Source organism: Molossus molossus, unplaced genomic scaffold (assembly GCF_014108415.1).
Source record: "Molossus molossus isolate mMolMol1 unplaced genomic scaffold, mMolMol1.p scaffold_m16_p_18, whole genome shotgun sequence".
Lineage (NCBI taxonomy): Eukaryota > Metazoa > Chordata > Mammalia > Chiroptera > Molossidae > Molossus > Molossus molossus.
Genome location: NW_023425353.1, coordinates 28,126,200 through 28,151,371, shown reverse-complemented (window position 1 = coordinate 28,151,371; position 25,172 = coordinate 28,126,200). Strand labels below are relative to the sequence as shown.

At 39.3% G+C, this 25,172-nt stretch overlaps 1 protein-coding gene and 1 pseudogene across 12 annotated transcripts in view; both read left to right on the top strand.

The window, feature by feature from the left end:
- The window catches only part of TMCC1 (transmembrane and coiled-coil domain family 1), a 206,828-nt gene that overhangs the window by 154,218 nt on the left and 27,438 nt on the right, over positions 1 to 25,172 (top strand). For 11 of the 12 annotated variants that reach the window (XM_036266466.1, XM_036266459.1, XM_036266467.1 and 8 more), the window contains one exon: positions 22,529 to 23,463. In XM_036266466.1, the coding sequence (XP_036122359.1) occupies positions 22,529 to 23,463 (935 nt within the window). Of the gene's footprint in view, positions 1 to 1,189; positions 1,247 to 22,528; positions 23,464 to 25,172 lie in introns of those variants that run through there. The other variant, XM_036266470.1, reaches the window with a different exon arrangement.
- On the top strand, positions 7,438 to 9,217 carry LOC118633480 (annotated as a pseudogene).

The window sequence follows — 25,172 nt, the reverse complement described above, 5'->3', positions numbered from 1 at the left end:
TGCATTTTAACCAGATAGAAATGTTACTAGATAATATACATTGTACATGCTACACCATATTTTCTAATCATTTAAATTCTTCCTATGTGCATTACCCAAAACTGTTTTTACAGTTGAAGAAATAAAGCTCAGGTTTGATAGCTTGCCTAAATCCCAAAGTGAGATTTTCAGGGCAGTAATAGTATCCTTAAAATGTTCAGTTCTTTCATGCAATATTGTAAATATTCAGTAAGTAGTATGTGATGGCACAGGGACTGAGCCTGGGTTTACAGTTGTGGTGTTTTAATCTGTTAATTATACTGCACAGAATTCCAATGCCTTTCATTCAGAGAGGTTTTTTACTTTGTCCATAATAAGACTTTAGGGTCTTGTGGCTCAATTTTCATTTAAGTTATTTTGTGAACCTAATGTGAAAAGTAAGACAAGAAACATTAGGAAAGCATGGAATAAATCTGTTCTGGGCAGTCTTTTATTAGTCCTTTATCAAAACATGGATAGATTTTCTTTGTTTTTTAAAAATATTTTTTCTTTATTAATTTTAGAGAGAGAGGAAGGGAGAGGGAGAGAGAGATAGGAACATCGATGAGAGAGAACATCAAATGGCCACCTCCTGCATGTCCCCCACTGGAGATCGGGCCCACAACCTGGCCATGTGTCCTGACTGGGAATCGAACCGGCGACCTCTTGGTGCATGGATCGAAGTTCAACCACTGAGCCACACCAGCCGGGCAGTTATTTTTTCTTTGTATTTATTAAACCAAGCTACCTAAATGGTGTTACTTTATTTAGAATGTTTTTAACCTCTTTAAGTTATTATCTGTATCTTACTTGGTTTTAAATGAGAAGACAAATAATGTTGAATTAATGTCCTGTAGCTTTAAATTCAATCAGTTCAATGCCTTTGTCTTTTATAAAAGATGCTCACAGCTCAAGAAGAGAGGCAGAGACTGTGATCTCCATTCTCGGAGTCAAACCTCATTTGCATTAGCAGCTATAGCAAACTAACACACACACACACACACACACACACACACGCACGCTTCTTTGGCAAAGCTTTCTGTTTATTCAGCACAGAGTCTTCCCAGGCTCCCAGATGTAGAAAGCTCTAAGAATTGGTGCAGGACACAAAACCGGAACTGTACGTAGGCTGAGGGTGGGCATTGCGGAGGATTGGCTATGCGGGATGTTGATGTGGTGCGGCTGTACCTGCCTGTTCTGTGAAAGGCCTTTCTCTGAGTCTGTGAAGGTGAGAGGCCCAGGGATCCACTAGAAGCTTCGTTTCATCTGGCTCTTTGGTGGGGGAATGCATTCCCAGTGGTCCTCATTTACAGCGTTATTCTCAGAAACCAAGTACATGCAGCCGTGACAGACTATGCCACAGCTCCTCTGCAGTTTGGATGCTGGGACAAATGGAAAGAGCTTATAGCGAAAAGAGGTTGTGATTTGTTTTAACAATCCAAGCTTGCTCTGGCGGTGCACAAATGAAGGATGAGCTTTTTGGCAAGCAAAATCAGCAGAGTGCCTGACAGGGGGTTTTGGTAAGATAAATGTGTTGCTTGTGTTTTTGGTTTTGTTTTTTCTTGTTTTTGTTTGCTTTACTTTTTCTCTGTCAGCTACATAGAATTGCGTCTTGGCAATAATTAAAACATTTTACAGATTCACATTTGATAGAAAGGGATGGCTAAGGGAACCATTTATAAAGGAAAACATTATTTCTGGTCATTCACTTGTGACCTTCAGAGATAATTATCAGGTTTTCTCAGATATCCATGAACAGGCAGAAGCCAAGAATTTACAGAGCAAAGAATGCTGTCAAACAGATATTTTTACCCTTCTTTGAACAATCATCCTGCCCTCCCCCTGCACGCTTTTTCCTGTGGCCTGAAGTGGAGAAGGAAAAATAAAGGCTTTCTCCTCTTACTGAGTTGTTGTCACTGGAACAGTAATAGGCTGAGAACATAAGTATTGAGGTAGAAGAAGGCAGGATGAGGAGTCTACTATTTTCATAGCTGTGTGTTGGTGGGTGTTTGTCTTGGATTTATTATCATTGCAGTTTAATACCAAGTGGTTGTTAGTCCTGTATGTCTTTTCCTATACTGTGATTTAATCCCTTCTGTGTTCTATTTTGTACATTTTTGTTTACCAGACCCAGTCCTATCATTATGAAGTCTTTTTTGTTGCTATTAATACATATTAGCTTTTATTAGACTAAAGATAGTTGTAGGAAGTTGTCCTGAAATATTTGTGGATCCCAAAAAATAATTTTCTCCTTAAAATCTAGGTTATGCTTTCAGCACCTTTTGGAGTCTTGATTTTGGAATCTTTAATAGGCATTTTATTACATGTTAAAGAAATGTGTAACATCAGACCTGTGAAATCTTATCAGAATCAACTTGCTCTAATCTGCTTTAAATTGGATCCTGTTTCTTATGTTTTGCTAAGTATGATGGTTTTAATTTTTCTCTTGCTAACTTAGGCAAGTATTGCTGGAAGGTATGGTAACTTTTATTAGGCTGCCTCAGATCTTATTCTCAGGCCCCTTGTCTCACTAGTATAGTGCCAAGCTTCCTAGATGTTTAGAGTGGACACAGAAAAGATCCTGTGCCCTGACTTTTTGCTGACTCATTGGTTATGTAAGCCTTGTAAAATGCAACTATCCATATACTACATTAGATTACTGGGCAGGTAGGTGGTCCCCTTCCTGATTACTGACCTTTTCCTCTCTCAGCATCCTTAACCTTTTTGGTAACACTTTCACCAAGTGAATTCTCAGAAGCAGTGAACAGACAAATGCTTTTTCTTTTATCTTTTCTTAATTGCCATGTTAACTATATTTTCATCTTGATTATGATAAAATTCCAAATTCTGTATTCTCTTGAGTCATGTAACATACAGTAATAATACTCTTTTTGTCATTTATGACCTGGTTAAAGTAACAATTTCCTCTTCTATCTTTGAGAGCTCGAGTTCAAATACCCCTGTTCAAAGAATTCTTCTATGACCTCCCAATCTAAAGTAGATTTCCCTCCCTTACTTTAGTCCTTTTCTTGCAGCACTTTGTTTTTTTCTTCATAGCACTTTTCAACAATTATTATTATCATTATTATTTTTTTTTTATCCTAACCAGAGGACATTTTTGCATTTATCCTCAGATAGAGTGGGAGGGAGAGAGGGGGGAAGAGAGAGAGAAACATCAATGTGAGAAAGACACCTCGACTGGTTGCCACCTGCATGACCCCAACCGGGGTGGGGACAAACTGCAACCAAGGTACATGCCCTTAGGGAGAACCAAACCTGGGACTCTCTGGTCCGTAGGCCGACCTCTAACCGCTGAATCAAACTGGCCAGGGCCAATTTTTATTATTTAATTATTGATTTTTCTGTCTCTGCCACTTTTCCTCACTCAGCCCTAAACCTCATGAAAACAGAGACTTTGTTTTGTTCATCAGTATATGCCCAAGTACCTAGCAAAATGCATGGCTGAGAGTTGAAGAAAGGACAAGTAGGCAGTATTGCATGTGCAAAAGCCTTATGGTGAAAAGAAACAGGATGAGCAGGACGGGCTAAAAAACACCAATGTGACCAGAATAGGGAAAGCATGTTCTAAGATGAAGCTAGAGAGAGATCCAGAGCCTAATCACGTAGGACTGACTTTATAGACCTTGTTCAGATTCTTGTTCTTAATATTTTAAGAGTTGTGAGAAGCTACTAAAATAATTTATGCATTGGGTGATTTAGGACTTCTTTTTTTAAAAAAAAAAAAATTCTCCATCTTAGCCTGGCTGGTGTGGCTCAGTTGGCTTGAGCATCATCCCATGAACTGAGAGGTCCCAGTTCAATTCCTGGTCAGGGCACATGCCCAGGTTATGGGCCAAATCCCTGGTGGGGGTGTGCAGGAGGAGGCCAGTCAGTGTTATCACTCATCGATGTTTCTGTCTCTCTCTCCCTCTACCTTCCTCTCTCTCTCAAATCAATAAAGGAAAAAAAAAAAAGAATGGTCCCTGGGCTTTGGTTTTGGCTTATGTAACCTGATAGATAATGGTGCTTTTCCTAAGACATAGAACACTATAAAAGAACCAGGGTTAGAAGAAAATCATGGCATTTGGTTTAGACATGAAGATTTTAATATGGTCAAGTAGCCTTTTGGGGCTATAAGTCTAGATTTCAAAGAAGATTATGCAGATCTTACCATTGGGAACCTTCAGAGCTCATATCCCAACAAAGCCCTCTCCTATGCCATACTTCAATAGCCTTATGAACCATTCAGTTACCTTGAAGATGTTATTAACATTTCCTCTTTCAGGCCTTTCCTCATACTTAGCTGTCAACCCGAAATGTCTTTTCTTACTTCTCTTTTTATAAAAAACATCTTCCTTCAAGCTTCATTTCATTTTTCACCTCCTCTAAGAAGCCTTCTCTGTTCCCTTTCCCTTCTTCTGAATATATATGTTCGAGAAGTACTTTGCCTTTATATCTACTATATCCTTTATTTAATTGGACCTGTGTTTCAGTTTATTATTTCCATGTCTCACTATTGAGGTCATGTTTCTTGAGAGCAGGGTTTCTACCTTAATTCAGTGGTTTTTATATGGAAAACAGAATAATTGCACAATGAGTTATAGTAGAAGCCTCCACTTTTCTACAGTCTGCTTCCTTAATATAACAACATGATGTCCTTACCCTTCTGCTCCTAATTTTCTCTAGGCTATACTACATTTTTACCCTGTACATATAGATATCTGGATACATAATAGAAATATTCTTTCATATGCAAAATCCCTGAACTAGTCATTTTCAAAAGATACTTTTCTGCCTTTACTTTATTTGTAATTTATTGGAAAAACTGAAATCTTGCTGTTACTCATCACATGTGAAAAAATTAGCCAAGCCCTGGCTGGTTTGGCTTAGCGGTTAGAGCGTCAGCCTGCGGTCCAGAGAGACCTGGGTTCGGTTCCCGTAAGGGCACATACCTCGGTTGCAGTTTGTCCCGCCCTGGTTGGGTCGTGCAGGAGGCAGCCACTTGATGTGTCCCTTTCACGTCAATGTTTCTCTCTCCCTCTCTCTCTCTTCCTCTCTCTCCCTCCCGCTCTATCTGAACAAAAAATAGAAAAATGTCCTCGGGTGAGGATAAAAAAAAAAAAATAGCCACAATAGGGAGGACCAGCATCTGTAGCTGATGTTATTCTCTGTGTCTCCTCTTTTCCAGTTCTCTGGAATAATTCCAGAATTCATACAGTAGTTTTTCAGTAAGGTCCCTATTGGCATTTAAGACTGGATAATAGAGGGAATGCCTAGAGTATTTTCTAGTGTTCCCTGATAGGATAGTACTGCCCCTAGTGGAGCTCCCTCCTATATCCTCCCAATAGAGTGTAGAAATGCAGAAATAAGTTATGAAGGTTGGTTCTTTCCCATTTAAGTAACTTCTTCACAAAGGCTTAAGCATTCAATTTGCCTTTCCAGAACTCTGAATAGTTGAATTTCCTTCTTACTATCTCAGCTAACCTTGATATGCATTGATTCCCATTATTTTGGGGTGTGATTTCTTACCCCTTTTAGGAGTTATAGATAACTCCACTTAAAAGCCCAAGAAACACTTGGACTATCATCTGAAATTCATACCAGTCACATATTGATGCCAATTATTCATAGATGTGTTTAATTTAGTCCTTATTCATAGATGTGTTTAATTTAGTCCTTTTTTTAGTCACAAGTTGTCCCGTTGTAACTTGAAAGTATAAACCAGATTATATCCTTTACATTCTGTTTTGAGAAAATTGGTTTATATACCATATTTTGTCGTTATGGATCTTAAATGAGAGAAATCTAAGCAAATCTAAACATTATAATTGCAAAAGAATGAAGAGAAATATTTATTTATTCATTTATTTATTTATTTAGAGATGGAAACATCATTGTGAGAGAGACACATCCATAGGATGCCTCTGCACTACCCCTACTGGGGATCAAGCAGACAACTGGGCATGTGCCCTGAGCAATAATCGAATGGACCTCTGAGTTCATGGGATGATGCTCAATCCACTAAGCCACACTGGCCTGGCCAAAGAGAAATTTATTTAAACAGAAAGAACAGATCATTACTATACTCTTGATAAATTCTTCTCAATAGATCAAGTGTCTGTTCATTAAAAAATATAAAATCTTGGACAAGTGATACTTTAGACTATTATCTGTCTTAGAATCTTTGATTTTGAGAATATGTCTGCTTTTTGGTACAATAGAATAAAGCAGATACACCTATAAAGTTGATGTAAATGCCTGCTATGTATACTCTTTCTCTAATACTGAAGAGTCATAAGTTGTGTGTTTGTGTGTGTGTGTGTGTGTGTTGTTGTTGTTGTTTTTATCCTCACCCGAGGACATTTTTCCTTTTTCTTTTTCTTTTTTTATATTATCCTCACCCAAGGACATTTTTCCATTTTTTATTCAGGTAGAGTGGGAGGGAGAGAGAGGAACAGAGAGAGAGAGAGAAACGTCGACGTGAAAGTGACACATCGAGTGGCTGCCACCCACCCGACCAACCAGGGCTGGGGACAAACTGCAACCAAGGTACACGCCCCTAGCGGGAACCGAACCCCGGTCTCTCAGGACCACAGGCCAGTGCTCTAACCGCTGAGCAAAACCGGCCAGGGCCATTTTTCCATTTTTTATTCAGATAGAGTGGGAGAGAGAGAGAGGAGGAGAGAGCAAGAAACATCAACATGAAAGGGATACATCGAGTGGCTGCCACCCACACAACCCAGCCAGGGCCGGGGACAAACTGCAGCCGAGGTACATGCCCTTAGTGGGAACCGAACCCGGGTCTCTGTGGACCACAGGCCAACACTCTAACCGCTGAGCCCAACTGGCCAGGGTAAGAGTCATAAGTTTTTAAAGGTACTAAAAATGTTAAATTACTTCTTGCCTATACTTCTCATTATATATAAGCTGCTTTTGGACAGTGCCATAATACTGCCACCTTCATATCTCCTGTAGTACCTCACTTCAATATATATCACTCTGAACAATCTATCTCCATTCACTTAGGATCTCAGTTAAGCTGGATAATTTGTTTAATTTTTTATTTTTAATCCTCACCCGAGGATATTTTTACTTTAATCTTCGGATAAAGCTGGAGGAGGTGGGGGGGGGGGGACATCGATGTGAGAGGGACATATCGATTGGTTGCCACCCATACAACCCCAACTGGGCCCGGGGACAAACTGCAACCGAGGTACACGCCCTTGGCTGGAATCAAACCCGGGACTCTTTGGTCCGCCGGCAACGCTCTTACTGCTGAGCCATACTGGCCAGGGCTGGAGAATTTGTTTTAAAAATAAGTCCTAAATCACCCAATGCTTAAATTCTTTTAGTAGCTTCCCAGAGTCTAACTTTGTAGAAATCATCAATGCCTCCTTTTTTCTGTTACTCCAAGTGGTGATGGTCATGGCTGTTTTGAGAAGCATTGTATTGAATTATTTAAGAGCAAGGACTCTGAAGCCAAATCCTATGGGTTTAAATTCTGGCTCTGCTGTTTACTTTTTATGTGACCTTAGGCAAGTTCCTTAACTTCTCCTGACTCAGTTTTCTCAGCTGTAAAATGGGGATTATAATAGTTTGTATTTCCTAAGATTATTTAGAGGGTTAACTAAGAAAATATAAGGAAAGTACTTACAATAATATATAGTAAACACTCGATTACTTCTACTTTTGCTACTGCCATCATAATTATCAGCAGATTGATCCTTGAGTTTTCATAGCCTCAAAATATGTCCATTGGAGGAGTAAGCTTAGTAAGACAATCCTGGAAATATTTAAATAGTTCTCATAGGAAAGTAATAATGTTGGGCATTTAACTCACATTTTGAATAAAACAAGACAGGGGATACTAATGTGTATTGGTGTGATGCATATAAATTAACCTAGAGTTTAAAACTACTCAAAGCTTTTTAAAATTAAGAACTATCTGATTTTTGAGCCAAATATTGCAATAGTCCAAGCAAGAGCTGACAGTGGCTTAGACCAAGGTAGCAGCAGTGGAGATTCAGTGAAAAGTGGTCAGGCTCTCTGCTTCTTTTTAGCAGGTATAGCTCAAAACATTTGTTGAGGCAATATAGTGTACATAGAAGGTAACAACGCAGACTCTGTAGCTAGACTGTTGGGGTTAAAATGTTGTCTTTGCCGCTTCTTTACTTTGTGATCTTGGACAACTTAAATTCTTTATGCTTCAACATTTTCTTTGTAATGTATGAAGGTAAGATATTTCAAGGATTATTACAAATCACTTCTGATTTAATAACACAAATAAACTTATAAATAACCTTGTTAAGACCCATTGGTAATACACTAAACAAACACGTAAGATTATAATGAAAAAGATTTGCAAATGGCCAGACCCCAAAATATCTTCTGAATAGATAAGTGAATAGGAAATACTTTTTATTCATTCAACAAATGATTGAACACAATTTTAGATAGTAGAGAAACAGAGGTTTTTAGGTGTTAGACAAAACACAAATCAATACTTTTATGGACCTTACAGTTTATAGTTTTGTTTTTTTGTCCTCACCTGATATTTTTCTATTGATTTTTTTTTTTTTTTTTTTTTAGATAGTGCGGAAGAGAGAGAGAAACATCTATGTGAGAGGCACATCAAGGCACATCGATTGGTTGCCTCCCACACAACCCTGACAGGGGCGGGGGATCGAACCTGTGACCCTTTGGTCCATGGGCTGACACTCTATTACTGTTGAGCCAAACAGCCAGGGCTACATTCTAGTTTTTGATGGTAGACATAAGAATATATGTCAGAAGGTTCAAAGTAGAAAAATAAATCCAGAAAGGAGAATAGGGAATTTATAATGGAAGTGGAGGTTGCAATTTTAAATAGGGTGTCAGAGGAGTCTTTGCTACTAAGGTGACATTGGAATAAAGATTTAAAGGAGACGAAGGCCTAAGCCATGGTGTCTGGGAAAGAGCATTCCAGGAACAAAGAACACTACCTAGCCTTTTACCTCTTTGCTTCAGAGATAGCAAGTTGAGTCACTAGCAACTCCACTGGAGCCATCTGAGAAAATTCAGCCTGGGTTCTTGGTCTTGCTGCACCTGCTCAAACCAGCACAGTATGACCCGGAAATACGGCCTTAATATGTGCCGACTGTGTTTCCATCAGTACTCGAAGAATATAGGCTTCATTAAATTGAACTACATGAACTTCTAAGAATGGCTCATTTAAGACATCTACCTTACCACAGAATGCCATCTCTTTGTACATTAAAAAAAAAAAAATTCAAAAATAAAAAGAACACTAAGTAAAACAGCTTTGAACTGGGTGCATGCCTGCCACATTTCAGGAACAGCAAGGAAGCCCTTGCAGCTGGTGGTAATGGAGTAAAGGGATTAGTGGTAGGAGATACAGTCAGGGAGGGTAATGGATGTGGTGCAGGTGCCAGATCATGGTCATTTAAGCCATAGTAAGGACTTTGGCTTTTATAAAATGCTGATTGAGATAGGGAGCCACTGGAAAGTTTTAGGTGTGAAAGTCTGTTGTGATCTGACTTATGTTTTAAAAGGACCACTCTGGCTGCTCTGGAGATAACTGATTATAAAATATTACTGCATTAATAGTTAGGAGATTATTGCAGTAGTTCAGGCAAGAGCTGACAGTGGCTTAGACCAGGGTAGCATCAGTGGAGATTCAGTGAAAAGTGGTCAGATTCTCTGCTTCTCTTTAGCAAGTAGAGTTCAAAGCATTTGTTGAGGCAGTATAGTGTACATAGAAGGTAACAACACAGACTCTGTAGCCAGATTGTTTGGGTTAAAATGTTGTCTTTGCCACTCTACTTTGTGATCTTGGACAACTTAAATTCTTCATGCTTCCGTTTTCTTACCTATAAAATAGAGATGATAATAATACCCATCTTGTAGTATTGTTGTAAGAATTAAACAACTTAGTAAACATACAAAGAATTTAGAACAGTGTCTGGCACACAGTAAGTACTATACTATATGTATTAGCAGCTATGAATTATTAATGTTGTTGTTAACTGGATAGAGTATGTGTGAGAAAGAGGAATAAAAAATGACTCCAAGTTTGATCTGAGCATGGGAATCAGTGAAATAGCCATTAGCTGAGATGAGAACGACTGCACTAGGAGCAGGTTTGGGGCAAGGGGGCGCGTATCGGAAGTCAGTTTTGTACATAGTAAATTTTTTAATGTGTTTTTATTGATTTTAGAGAGAGAGGGAGGGAAAGTGAGAGAGAGCACGAGAAACATTGATTGGCTGCTTCGTACGTGCCCAAACTGAGGCTCAAACCTGCAACCTGGGTATGTGCCCTGATTGGGAATCGAACCCATGACCTTTCAGTGCACGGGATGACATTCAACCAACTGAGCCACACTGGCCAGGGCTGTACATAGTAAATTTGAAATGACTATTAGACATCTATGTGAAGATATTGAATAGATACAACTAAGGGAAGTATGGGTTGGAGGTATACATTTGGAAGCTGTTAGCAAACAAATGATATTTATGACCCCTTTAAGAGAAAGGATTAATGACACCCTAAAATGAGATTGGGGTTGTATAGTGTGGACAGGTCCTCCTTAGAGCTTCTACTCTTCAAAAGCTACCTAATAAGCCTAACAATAGCCAGTTCAAAGAGAACCAGATTATCACAGACCTCACTGAGCATTCCAAATTCTTTCATTGCTTTAGAATTTTATTTTATCAAAATTGCTTGAAATAAATAGGATTAACTGGGTCTTAGAAATCTTTTGTCTTAATGAGACTTGTGTCATAAAGTACTTGTAGGGAGTTAATTTGTAAAGGGGAACTCATTGGTGGTAGTTTTTAAAATGGGCTTACCTTCATATGGATTTTATATGTTATTTATTTATTTTAATCCTCACCTGAGGATATGCTTTTCATTGATTCTAGAGAGAGAGGAGGGTGGAGGGAGAGAAAGAGAGAGGGAGAGACATCAGTGTAAAAGAGAAACATTGATTGGTTGCCCTCCAGTACATGCCCCAACCAGGGAATGAACCAGCAACCTGAATATGTGCTCTGACCGGGAATCGAACCCTCGACCCTGCTATGCACAGGACAACACTCCAACCAACTGAGCCACACTGGCCAGGGCATTTTATATGTATTTTAAAATAATCAGCAGTAAAAACATATTTCTTTGTCACCTCTTTTACTGGTGAGCACATACTCAGAAAATAGAAACTAAATTTAGCATTAGCAGACATGTGTGCTTCAGACTATCATTCTTCATTTTGAAGTTGTGTAAGAATGTTTTTTAATAATCCATAGCCCTAGTCACTATTGTTTTAAAAACAAAAATTATAATCTTAACATTAGAAGGCAACTTGGATCATTGATCTGTTCCATCCGTCGATCAGTATATCCTCATATTATATTCTTAACATGCCGGCATGAGGTATGCACTTGGATACTTATATTAGCATATGGAAACTATCTCTTTATTTCAGTATATATCATTTATTTAATTTTTTTTTTTTATTTTTAGGTGTCAGGGAGAGGTCTTTCTCCTAAAAATCTTTTACTCATCTATAAAATAAATTTTCTTAACTGGATGACCTCTTAGTTTCCTTCCTATAAGCTCAAAGAATCTGTGCATATAAAAATAACACTGGTCCTGGCTGGTTTAGTTCAGTGGTTAGAGTGTTGGCCCATGGGCCGAAGGGTCATGGGTTCAATTCTTGGTCAAGAGCATGTACCTGGGTTGCAGGTTCGATTCCTGGCCCCAGTTGGGGTTGTGCAGGGGGCAGCCAATCAATGTGACATCAGTATCTGTCTGTCTGTCTCTCTCTCTCTCCTTCTCTCTTCCCTCCCTCCCTTCCAACTCTGTCTAAAAATCAACGGAGTCTGGTCTGGTGTGGCTCAGTGGATTGAGCATCGTCCCATGGACTGAGAGGTCCTGGTTCCATTCCCAGTCAGGGCAGATGCCGGGGTTGTGAGCTTGATCCCCAGTAGGGGGCCTGCGAGAGGCAGTCAGTGGATGTTTCTCACATTGATGTTTCTCTCTAAAAAAAAACCCAAAAAAACAATAAAAACATATTTGTAAAAATCAATGGAAAAATACCCTCTGGTGAGGATTAACAAAAATAAAATAAAATAAAAATAACACTGAACCATAACAAAACATGTTAGGATTGCAGGCTCCTAAAGAGCTTTTGTGGGGGGAGGGTACCTCAAATGCTTTGTGCAAATCATCTAGCCAGGCTCACATGGATGCAGTAAGTCCAAACATCAGTCCTGAAATATATCTGATAATCCTCAATGATGTCTTTCACAAAAGCTGGAAATCAGTCCTCCAGTGACAAGGCAGTTCTGAGCAGCTCTAGATCTCATAAATGGATATTTTGCAGTTGGGTTGGAGCAAGGTGGGCCAGATAGAATGTTAATGACCTAAACTGATTCTCAACCCGGTCAGTAGTTTTTACTCAGCAGTCCTGGAAGGGTGAGTATCATCTGTTGGAAGCTATTTTTCTTAGAAAAATTCTGGTGTTTGTTCCATTCATGGTAACAGACTCAGTCATTGCATGGCATATGAGATCTAGAAGGATCATGTTAAGGAGATGCTGGTGAGCATTTATATTAAACAGATATTCACTGTGTGTCTTCTTTGTACAAGGCATTGTGCTAGCTTCTTGGGGTCCAAAGATGAATGTGACTTGACTCCTGCCCTCAGGAACTTGTCAGTGGAGGCAAGACACCCAAACAGTCATTTCAGCATAATATGATAAGAACAGTGATACAGATGTATATATAGATATATGGGAATATATAGGAAGAGCCATTAATCCAGCTGGGAGAGTGGTTGTCAGGAAGTTACACCTAAACTGGGTCTTGAAGGATGAATAGTAGTTAACTAGAAAAGAGAAGAAAAACATGCCCTGGACTGGCTGAGGAAACTGTATGGCCAAAAGCTTAGAGGTGTGAAACAACATGCCTGTCAGAAAAAACAAATTACAGTTGTGACTTTTAGCATATAAAAATTTAAGTTTAAGGTTTCCATTATTCCTAAGTGATCCATGATATAATTTTGTTTAATTTTGGGGGTGGAGGGTGTCATTTTGCTGAAGCATATATGTAGGATCTTTAGTTACAAAGCTGGTGAGCAGACCCCATTAGAATTCACATTTCAACAAGCATGTTCTCTACTTATTATCACATATTAAATATCACCCATGAAATGATTTTAAGACTGTTTTTTATGAAGATAGACCTGGAAAGTGCTGGTGCTAGAAAAGAGAGTAGAGCTTTAAGTGGTTCTTAGTAGAAAATTAAGTTTAAGACAAACTAGACTGTAGTTCCAAATTCTTAAGTGACCAGAATTATTATGAGTATTATTTGTATATCAGTGATTTTTAAAATGTTTTAAAATTAAGCAATAAAACTTTATTTTATTTTTCTAAGCAAAATTTCCCCAGCATATCCATATAAAATAGATGAAAACAGAGATAATCAGGAACCCTATTCACTGGCTCCACTATTCCCATTTGTGGTGGTCCAGACACATCTCCATAGAAGCTAGTGTTGTTCCATGTACCAAAGTTCTATGGAAGAGTGATTCCTAGGACTTACAGGCAACATTCCAGTCTGTACAAGAATTCTTTATCAAGTGAGAAAAAATTTTTGTGACAACTAAAAAGGCCTGTTTTTTAGACTACGCTGAATCTTGATTTTAGCTCCAGTGTGAAATATGGAATACTTAGAGAAAAAAACTTTCTGTCTGTGGACTAGTGGAACTTAGGTCATTAAAAAAAAATGTTGTTATTGATTTCAGAGAGAGGAAGGGAGAGGTAGAAAGAGATAGAAACATTGATGATGAGGGAAATATCGATTGGCTGCCTCCTGCACACCACCTACTGGGGATCAAGCCTGCAACACAGGCATGCACCCTAACTGGGAATTGAACCAGGGACCTCCTGGTGCACAGGTCAATGCTCAACCCCTGAGCCACACCAGCTGGGCAAACTCAGCCCATTTTTATTTTCCACTACCCCCACTTGAGATCTCTTCATTCCATAGCACAGCAAACTAAATGTCAGAATTGTACATGAAAGAATTGCTCAACAGAGTGAGAAGGGAAGAGCATATCATTTCTACAGTGAGACAGTGGAGATAGGTGAAAAATATTGTCATGATTAAGATTTACCTTTTGCACAAAATGCTTAATAGACTGGGATTTCTTTTCTTACGGATGAGGTGTGGGGGAGTTGTCAAGGCAAACTTCAAAGAGATAACACAAAATTCAAACCCAAAGCTATATAACTCCTATATAACACAAAATTCAAACCCAAAGCTATATAACTCCTAAGGCAGTACTCTTTCCTTTGTTTTACTTCCTCAACACAATCTGCCTGGCAGAAGAAGAAAAGCTTCTAAGACCAACCAGAGCTTCTTCAGGTTTATTATTGATTAGAAGAAGATTCCTGTGTGGTTCTTCGGGCCAAGATTATGAATCTCTAGGGATTACTATTTGTATTGGGTTTAGAGGGTAGGTGTCCCCAGAATCAAACATTCTATTCTATTGCCCCCACTAAGTGCACTTGAAGTGAACCACATACTCCCAGTTTTGTTTCAAAAACATGGTCAGAGTATCTCTGAGATAAAATTTTTAGCATAACAATGGACTGGGTCTGCATCATTAGTTTACATAGCCCATTCTGTGAAGTAGGCCTTGGAAAAGATCCACTTTCAGAAAAACCAAAATAGTCAAGCTTCTATTTGTTTTTAGATTAATTACAAAGGTTTCTCCGCTGTCCAGCCCCTTCTTTTACTCTAAAATGCCTCCTTCATTTTCTTCTGTTTTTTAATCCTCACCCAAGGACACTTTTCCACTAATTTTCAGATAGAGTGGGAGGGAGGGAAAGAGAGAGAAACATGAATTCAAAAGAGACACACCAACTGGTTGCCTCCCTCACGACCCCAACCAGGGCCGGGGAATCGAACTGCAACCAGGGTACATGCCCTTGACCAGAATCAAACCCATGACCTTTGATCTGAGGGCCCACACTCTTAACTGCTCAAATTGTCCAGGGCTGCCTTCTTCATTTTCTAAGAAATGATGTGGACTGTTTAGTGTGCAGAATAGGAAATTTCCTGAAGAAGAGCTAATACTCTGTAAAGCATAGATAAAATGACTCGTCACACTAAGTAGGGGCTATCAGCTTTTGAAGATAGTAATGTCAAGTCAGGGATTTCTGAATCTTTTCTAGCTACAAATTTGGATTTTGAGAAATGAACCAGGTAAGGAATAGAAAAAGATAACTTCTTGAATGCTTATCATGTTTGGCAGGCATGATTGATTTAACACACATTTAACATCTTTTCAGGTAGTCTCATGAGACAGTGTTAACTCCATTGTGTAGATGAGAAAATTTAGACTCAAAGAGATTAAGTAGGTGGCCCAAAGACACAGCTAATAAGGTGACACAAAGGCAGGTTTGAATCTAGGTCCTTTTGCTCTTGTCCATGCTTTTTGCACCATGATCGTTCTCAAAGCCAAGTGCAGCCATGTTCTGACACTTTCATTTGCTTAGAAAAGGTAGATTTTTAATATGTTTGCAAATGAAAATTATAAGCTATTTTAAAGCTTATCTAATAATCTGCCCTAGATGGCTCTACTCTGCCCCTGATTAATTAGTGTTTTGAGATGTCTGTTCAAATGTTCTCTTATGCTGTTTTTTGCTCAACTGATTTAAATTAATTACTAGATCATTTGAGCTTGGCAAATGAATTCTTAATAGTAAGAGACAGTGCAAACAAAGTAGATACGAATCATAGCTTTGTAGCATATTGCGTAGCTTATAAGTAGTCAAAATATATTTGACTGAATTTTGGTTCTAGCTTTTTTCTATACAAATTAAGTCTAACCTCAGCCTGAAGTGTCTTTGACTTGCTACACTGATGAATATGATCACACGTGTTGGCCCTCAGGATATCTGGGGCAGCCCTATTGAGTATACTGTTGCTGCTGTTGTCCAACTGCCTTGTGGTAAGGTCGCAGGAGGCACCTCAGCAGTCAGTTCATTTGTAAATTAGTGATAAAAATGTCTACTTTTTTAGGTTGTTGTGAGGACTGGAAGATTAGGTAACTAGCTACCCAGCCACAAGACCAACTAGTCAGAAATGTGACTATTATTATTATTATACCTGAATTACATTATTCCTTTGGTTCAGACTCTCTACATATATATGCCTTGTTTGTATCTAAAATGTGGAAGGTCTTAGAAGGAAGTATATTGTGGAATCTTTTTTTTTTTTTAAATGTTGATTTTTTAACAGAGAGAGGAAGGGAGAGAGAGAGAAACATCAATGTGAGAAACATCGATTGGCTGCCTCCTGCACACCCTCTACTGGGGGTCAAGCCTCCAACCTAGGCATGTGCCCTGACCAGGAATCAAACTGGGACCTCTGAGTCCATGGGGCGATGCTCAGTCCACTGAGCCACACTAGATGGGCTATTCTGGAATCTTTCAATATTTGAATTTTTTAAAAGAACCATTTAAATGATACAAAAGTAATAGACAGTAATAACCGCTTATTTTGTGTCTTAGCACTGTTATGTTTATTGACTCGTTTTATCCTCACAGCAGTTTTCTGAAGTGAGCATTAATATTATCATTTTGCCTGGCGGGTATGGCTCAGTGGATTGAGCATTGTCTCATGGACTGAGAGGTCCCGGTTTGATTCCTGGTCAGGGCACACACCTGGGTTGCAGCTGGATCCCCAGTAGGGGATGCGCAGGAGGCAGCTGAACAATGTTTCTCACATCGATATTTCTATCTCTCTAAAAAATTAATTTAAAAAACATTTTTAAAAAATGGTTGCCCATTTTAGGCAGCCAGTTGATATGTGTCTCTCACATCGGTGTTTCTCTCTTTCTCTCCCCTCCTCCCTCCTACTCTAGCTGAAGATAAATGGGAAAAAAAAAATCCTCAGGTGAGGATTTTAAAAAAACATAAATACACACACACACACACACATCATTATCCCTATTTTACCATTGATGAAACTAATACAGAGGTTAAGTAACTTGCCCAAGGTCACGTGGCTAGTAAGTAGCAAAGCCAGATTTGAACCCAAGCACTTTATGCCAGAGTCCATGCTTCACCATTGCACTACATGTAGCTAGATTCAATATTCTTGTATTTCTGATCTGTGACTTTTTGAGTATGTTTAAAAAAATTCTCGCCCTGGCCAGTTTGCTCAGTGGTTAGAGCATCGACCCACAGACTAAAATCATGAGTTTGATTCTTAGTCAAGGGCATGTACCTTGGTTGTAGGTTTGATCCCTGGCCCTGGTCCAGGTCGTGCAGGAGGCAACAAACTAATCAATGCATCTCTCTCACATGGGTGTTTTCTCTTTCTCTCTCTCTCCCTCCCTCTTCCTTTTTCCCTCCCACTCTATCTAAAAATCAATGGGAAAAAAATCCTCTGGTGAGAATTTAAATAAAAGGAAAGAGCCCGGCCAGTGTGCCTCAGTGGTTGAGCATCGACCCATGCACCAAGAGGTGGCCAGTTCGATATCCAGTCAGGGCACATGCCCAGGTTGTGGGCCAAATCCCCAGTGGGGGCCATGCAGGAGATGGCCAATTGATGTTCTCTCCCATCGATGTTTTTATCTCTTCCTTCCTCTATCTCTAAAAATCAATAAAGAAAAGAATAGGAAAGAAAGAAAATCCTTCTCTATTTTCCAATACTGCCTTCTAAAAGGTTTAAATTTTGCTTTTTGCATTTGCAATTTAATTGGCTGTCTGGAGTGAGGTAGGAATCTAATTTTATGTTATATATTGGAGGGGACCAAAGTTCTACCACTCCAAATGTGCCTTTTGGGATATTGATTTTAAGCTGGTTATTATGAAACAAAAGGCTCAGAAAGAACCTTTGACCATTCACTTTAAGGGTTTTCACTTTAGCCTATCTGAATTAAGTTTGGTAGATAGGAAGGATCCAAGCAGGAACATGTTAGCTAGAGTCCCCTAAATCCCATTGTTTCTGGGTTGCCTAGCAGGAATTTGCCAGCATGTGTGTTTCACTTTTTCTAAACTACCTGTAAATTGCCTATCTCCTCTTCAAAATCCCAAACCCCTGCCCCCTTTTCTCCTTTGTCTGTCTCTACAGCCCAGTGCATTTCAGGACTCATTATACCCCCGATAATAAATCTTGGACCTTTCCTCCTCTTAATCTGTCTCTGTTATTTTGATTATTAACCCAGCCAGAAGAACTTAGGTGGGAGGAAAATTATTTTTTTAGCCCTCACAATATAGATAACCTAAACAAAAGCTGTTGGAAAAAAGAACCTCTTTTTAGTTGGTGTATTCATAACTCAAGGCTAAATCAGGCCCTTCCAGTGCTAAGTATTTGTACCTCTAAGGACTTTGTTCATAGCTGACCTGTAATTCAATAGTTCAATATATCTTCCTCTTTTCTTCTCCACTCCTCTTCCCCTCTCCCAATATAGATAACCTAAACAAAAGCTGTTGGAAAAAAGAACCTCTTTTTAGTTGGTGTATTCATAACTCATGGCTAAATCAGGCCCTTCCAGTGCTAAGTATTTGTACCTCTAAGGACTTTGTTCATAGCTGACCTGTAATTCAATAGTTCAATATATCTTCCTCTTTTCTTCTCCACTCCTCTTCCCCTCTCCTCTCTTCCCCTCCACTCCCTTCCTCTTGCAATTTCTCCCTTTCTTCTCTCTCTCTCTCCCCTTCCTTTTTGAGGATAGTGCCTGCCAAAATTGGGAGTAGTTATTGAGTAATCCAGTGACTCATGGTTTCAGGTGTTAAACTACCCTCCTGCTGAAGCTGTGGGTTAGTTTTCTTTGTAAGCTGAGGACAGTGGGTTCTGTCAGCTGAGTTCTTACCAGGGAGCCATGTACTGGAAGGACATAGCCCAGGTAGGAGAGAAGTCAGATTAAAGATAGTCTGGTTTCTATCTTTAGTTATTGTGTAGAGAAATAAATTCACATCTAAGCTGATCATTTATAAATAATTATATTAAAAGTTGTTTTTTTTCAGTTCTTGAGATGTAATCAAAACTTTTTTTTTTATTTTTTATCCTCACCCGAGGATATTTTTCCATTTTTTGTACAGATAGAGTGGGAGGGAGAGAGAGGAAGGGAGAAAGAGAGAGAGAAACATCGACGTGAAGGGACACATCGAGTGGCTGCCACCCGCACGACCAACCAGGGCCGGGGACAAACTGCAACCGAAATACGTGCCCTTAGCGGAAACTGAACCCGGGTCTCTCTGTACCGCAGGCTGACGCTCTAACCGCTGAGCCAAACCGGCCAGGGCTGTAATCAAATCTTGATTTCAGTCTCAAAGCCATCTTTTCACCAGTGTGATCAGTTTTTATCCTCTCAGAGTAATAGTTAAACTTGATTTCCATATCTGTATTTCTTTAGACAGCAGATTGCTTATAAATTGATAGTCCAATGAACAACAACCTAAGAAAACTAGACCATACTTAAGCTGGTAGTCTTGGATCTAATAGTATGTATGTATGTATGTATGTATGTATGTATGTATGTATTGTTTAAAGTTTAGTAACGTTTTATTTTATTTTATTTTATTTTTTTAATTATTATTTTTATCCTCACCCAAGGACATTTTTGCATTTACCTTCAGATAGAGTGGAAGGAAGAGAGAGAAGCATTGATGTGAGAGAGAGACATCGAGTGGCTGCCACCCACACAACCCCAACTGGGGCCAGGGACAAACTGCAACTGAGATATGTGCCCTTAGTGGGAACTGAACCCGGGACTCTCTGATCTGCGAGCCAACGCTTCAACCACTGAGCCAAACCGGCCAGGGCGGATCTAATAGTATTTAATATTTGCTTTACTTTTATACTGTGATAGATTTTGAACTATTAAACACAGTCAGGGTCATATTGTTATCTGTTATCAGTGGAAGTGGGATTCTTGGGGTATACTGGAATAAGCATTTCCAGAGGCCCCCGACAGGAGGATGAGATATGGTAGAAAGCTTTATTTCTTTGCAATTACACCCCTGGTTTCCAAAGTCCCATTTCTCTTAGTCCAGTCATAGAAGAAGTGTAGCTGGGGTTTCAGCAAAGCTAGAAGCAAAGCCAATGTCCGGAGTTTCCTTTCCATTTTGGAACCAGGTGCAGTACAGCATCAGGCTAGCTGCAGTCCATTAGTCCATTGTGTGTGGAGTCCACATGGCTATGGGCCATGTGGGCAAAATGCAGGAAAGCAGGAGCAACAGAGTCCAACAAGCCTAAATTCAGACTAATCCCAAGAGAACCAAGAGCACAAGAGAACAAGTTTCTTTGTTCAAGGAATGAAGTATCCCAAATCTTCTCGCACTTGCAGTGGTCATGCCCATTCTGGCTAACCATCTCTGTCCCCGGGTGTAATTGACAGACAAGTATCTTCCCTATGTTATCTCAACTTGACTGGACATGTGTATATCTTTCCTTTGTCCAGTCCCCTTCCCCCAGTGTTTTGTAGGGAACATGCCTATAATGTCTGGCCTTCCCTTTGCTCCTTTCCTATTATTAATTACTAGTTAATTACAACGTTATCAATATTACATAGTGTAGTTATGGGTTCTGAAATCCCATTCAGAAAGAAAATCACACAGTGAGAACCCTGTACAACCTAAGAGAATGAATCTAAGGCACAGAAAGAGTAGGTTTCCAGGCACTTCTGTTGAAACTGTTGGCAACTTGATTATCTGGAACTTTGGCTCATCCTCCCTTCTGCGGCCTTCCTCTGGTCCTTTCACTGCTAGTTAGCATGTACCTAAAGATGATGGGGCAGGTGAAAGAAGTGATACAAAACGGTTATTGCACTAGCCCCTAACTATTATGGATATTCTTTTTTATTAGTGGAGCATAATGTCATTTTATTTATTTTGGCTTTAAATTATTTTTTTATTTTATTTAAAGGCACAATATTTATGTGTTTGTCTAAAAAGAAAATAATGGGTTTTTCTGTTTGTTTGTTTGTTTGTTTGTTTGTTTGTTTTTTGTATGTGCCCCTAGTGAGAACCAAACCCAGGACTCTCTGTCCACAGGCTGATGCTCCAACTGCTGAGCCAAACTGGCCAGGGTGAAAATAATATGTTTTTATTCATATCACTAGTTCTATGTTGAATCCAGTAATGAACTAAATGTGTTTTAGTGTTAGAGAGCAGCATAATTTCTGTTCAGCGAGCAACCTAAGGAGGTACAACCAATAGAAAAAGAATACATGTCTAGACTGGCAAGTTAATTATTAGCATTTCATGAACATTTCAGAATTGGTATATTATTGTCATCACAGAAATGTAATTCAACCTTTTTTAATATAAGGGTAACCTATATACAGTTCTTTCTAACAAATTGCTATTGATGACAGATTAGGGATGGGAAGCAAGGGAAAGGGTGTGCTCTTAAATCTCCAGGATGGTAAATTTGTAATTTGACTTGATTATTGGAAATTTTTTTATGACCTGGGGTGGTTATTTAATTATTTATTTCTGTTACTGCTCAATAGAGGACAGTTTATAAAGCATTCTTGCATAGACCCTACTCTAATTCACTACCACCAGCCATACCCAGTGACACCTTCTTGAAGGACTTTTTCTCCCGAGTTAGATAAACTAATCTGTTCCCTGCTTAGGCTAATGGCTTAAAGTATGATGGTTTAAGTTTTCAGATCTGAGCAGCATGTCTTTTTCTTCAGCTCTTTTGAATGGTTGCTCTCCTAAATGAAAAGATAGTCATTGTATATGTTTTGGAGTCCCTTGCCTAATAAAAATTGTTTCCTGGTTAGAACTCACAAAATTTGGCCTCCAAAAGGTCTGAACTTGGTCATTGACTTGTTTAATTACTTACCTTTACTGTCTGTGTCCCCAATGTTCACATAATGTTGCCCAAGTTTATCACAGTTACTTATATTTTGGAGTGTACCATATTCATCCTTACCACTTTCAGCAGTACCTTCTTATTCTTACCAGCACCTGTATCCTGCTACCAATAAGTGTCACTATTAGAATAGAGAGAATGATTCTGTCACCCATGACATGACTTGGACATAAAAACAAAAATACTGTGATAACAACTGGGTTTTTATACCTAACCAGTAAAATACCTATTCTCACCAACATTTTCAGATGACCGTAATCTGAAAACGTGGGTGGGAAGTACAGTGATGTCTGAATACTTAAATCATTTTTATTTATATAATTAAATTGAAATGTAGATGTACCTTGTTTTACATAGATATGCTTCTAAGCAAAAGTGTGTGTGAAGAATATAATTAAATTTATGCTTTAAACTCACTGGAGGAATTTTATTTCACGATAAACTGTACAAAATCTTCTAACAAGGGAAAAATACCCTAGTTTACATCTTGTGCAATTTTTTTTTTCATACGTCTGTTTTTGCTTAAAGCAAAATATACTTGGTTGACCCATTGTTTCTGGAAAAATAGTCTTCTGGGGCTCCTTTTAACATCCATCTCTTGCTTTTATGTTAGATCGAGCGGTTGGAAGTAAGCAGCCTCGCCCAGACTTCCAGTGCAGTGGCCTCCAGTACTGATGGCAGCATCCACACTGACTCTGTGGATGGAACACCAGACCCTCAGCGTACAAAGGCTGCTATTGCTCACCTGCAGCAGAAGATCCTGAAGCTCACAGAACAGATCAAAATTGCACAAACAGCCCGGGACGACAACGTTGCTGAGTACTTGAAGCTTGCCAACAGCGCAGATAAGCAGCAGGCTGCCCGCATCAAGCAGGTCTTTGAGAAGAAGAACCAGAAATCTGCCCAAACCATCCTCCAGCTACAAAAGAAGCTTGAGCATTACCACAGGAAGCTCCGAGAAGTGGAACAGAATGGGATTCCCCGGCAGCCAAAGGATGTCTTCAGGGACATGCACCAGGGTTTGAAGGATGTGGGAGCAAAGGTAACTGGCTTCAGTGAAGGTGTGGTAGACAGTGTCAAAGGTGGACTTTCCAGCTTCTCCCAAGCAACCCATTCAGCAGCTGGGGCCGTGGTCTCAAAGCCCAGAGAGATCGCCTCACTAATTCGGAATAAATTTGGCAGTGCAGACAACATCCCTAACCTGAAGGACTCTTTAGAAGAAGGGCAGGTGGATGATGGGGGAAAGGCTTTGGGAGTAATTTCAAACTTTCAGTCGAGCCCAAAATATGGTAGTGAAGAAGACTGTTCTAGTGCCACTTCAGGCTCAGTAGGAGCCAACAGCACCACTGGAGGCATCGCTGTAGGAGCATCTAGCTCCAAAACAAACACTCTGGACATGCAGAGCTCAGGATTTGATGCATTACTACATGAGATTCAGGAGATCCGGGAAACCCAGGCCAGACTAGAGGAATCCTTTGAGACCCTCAAGGAACATTATCAGAGGGATTATTCATTAATAATGCAGGCCTTACAAGAAGAGCGATACAGGTAAGTTATATGGAATTAAAATCCTAAATTACTTATGTTTGGGGTTCCCTTCCCTTTGGCTATGGACTGCTGACTTTTCAAGACCTTCATAGAATGTCTTTCCCTGGAATGTCCAGAGCACTTTAGATATGTAATATGACAACTACATGAGTTCCTATCATAGAGTGCAAAAGAGAGGCACAGCAAAATTAAATGACTCCCAAGGTTACACACCAGTGAAGTGTTATAGTCGAGGGATGACAATTACTGTAGCACTCTGGTCTTCCATTCCGGTTTAAGATTTTCAAATGAAACCCAAGCTTTCTGAGGCATTTGACCTATTTATTTGTAATCAAGAATCACAAGTCATTGCAGCCTATAGCTAATACTACATTGAATTCAAAAGATTTGTTATTACCCTCTGAACTCTGTATAAATCAAAGATATAGCCTGGCCAAAATGTAATGAACCCTGTAGATATTTGACCTTAAGTGTAGATAAGCACACTTATCTAGGCAGTTGGTGTAGAAAGATTAGACTGGAAATAAATCCACATAGGCATGTCTGTTACCTTTACTGTGAATTGGCAAGTATTTGAATGGGATTGGATTTAAACATGTGAAATGAAATGTTTCTACAGTAGTTAGAGAATTCATAAAGGGCTAAATGCTTTGAGTTACAATCTGTGCTAATACCTTTTTTGTTTCATATTATACTCCATGTTCGTATTAGACCACTCATAGTTGATCTTCAAATATGTGTCTTTTCCTCTTGTTTCCATCACATGCAGATAGAAATAATATCCCTCATGGAAGTACTTATTCAGATCCAAACTTTGTCAACCAGTGACAGACTACCTCACTGATACAGATTAAGGGCTAGTCTTATGGGAGCCACAGGTTGAGTTAGGCCTTGAAAGATGTGAGTTCTGGTCTTGTCCTAGTTACTAACGAGAGGGAATCCTCAGTAATCCTACTATATCAAGGGTTGAACAGACAATTTTTAAAAGTATTTTTCACCTTTTTTTTTTTTTAAGTTTGCTTTTATGAGATAATTTCAGGACCTGAAATAAATTATTCACGTGTATCAGTAGGCTGTGAGAAAAGTTACAACAGCAAGCTCTTTTACATGGTGAAAATGCTAACCAGTAATTCAGTCCTGCCTGTTATCTTCACTCTTCTCTCCTTCAATTCTAACTTAAGACTTTATGGAAAAAGAAAAAAATGAGTGTGGGAGAGAGAAATGAAGTTCTAAAAGCAAATACATTACTATTCTTAATTCAGTGTTTTATGTATTCTTTAATATACTTAGAAGACAGTATCTAAAGCAATGAGCAATCTGATAAATATTCAAATTGACTCAAAATAAAACACCTGGTCCTTTGTACCATATTACACTTAAGTCTTACATTCAAATTCCAGTCTGCCACTTACTAATCTTAAAAATTAGGCAAGTGTCTTAACGTTCCTAAGTCTTGGTTTCCACATCTGTTTGTTTGTTTGTTTTTATCCTCACCCGAGGATATTTTTCCATTTTTTGTACAGATAGAGTGGGAGGGAGAGAGAGGAAGGGAGAGAGAGAGAGAGAAACATCGACGTGAAGGGACACATCGAGTGGCTGCCACCCGCACGACCAACCAGGGCCGGGGACAAACTGCAACCGAAGTACGTGCCCTTAGCGGGAACCAAACCCGGGTCTCTCCGGACCGCAGGCCAACGCTCTAACCGCTG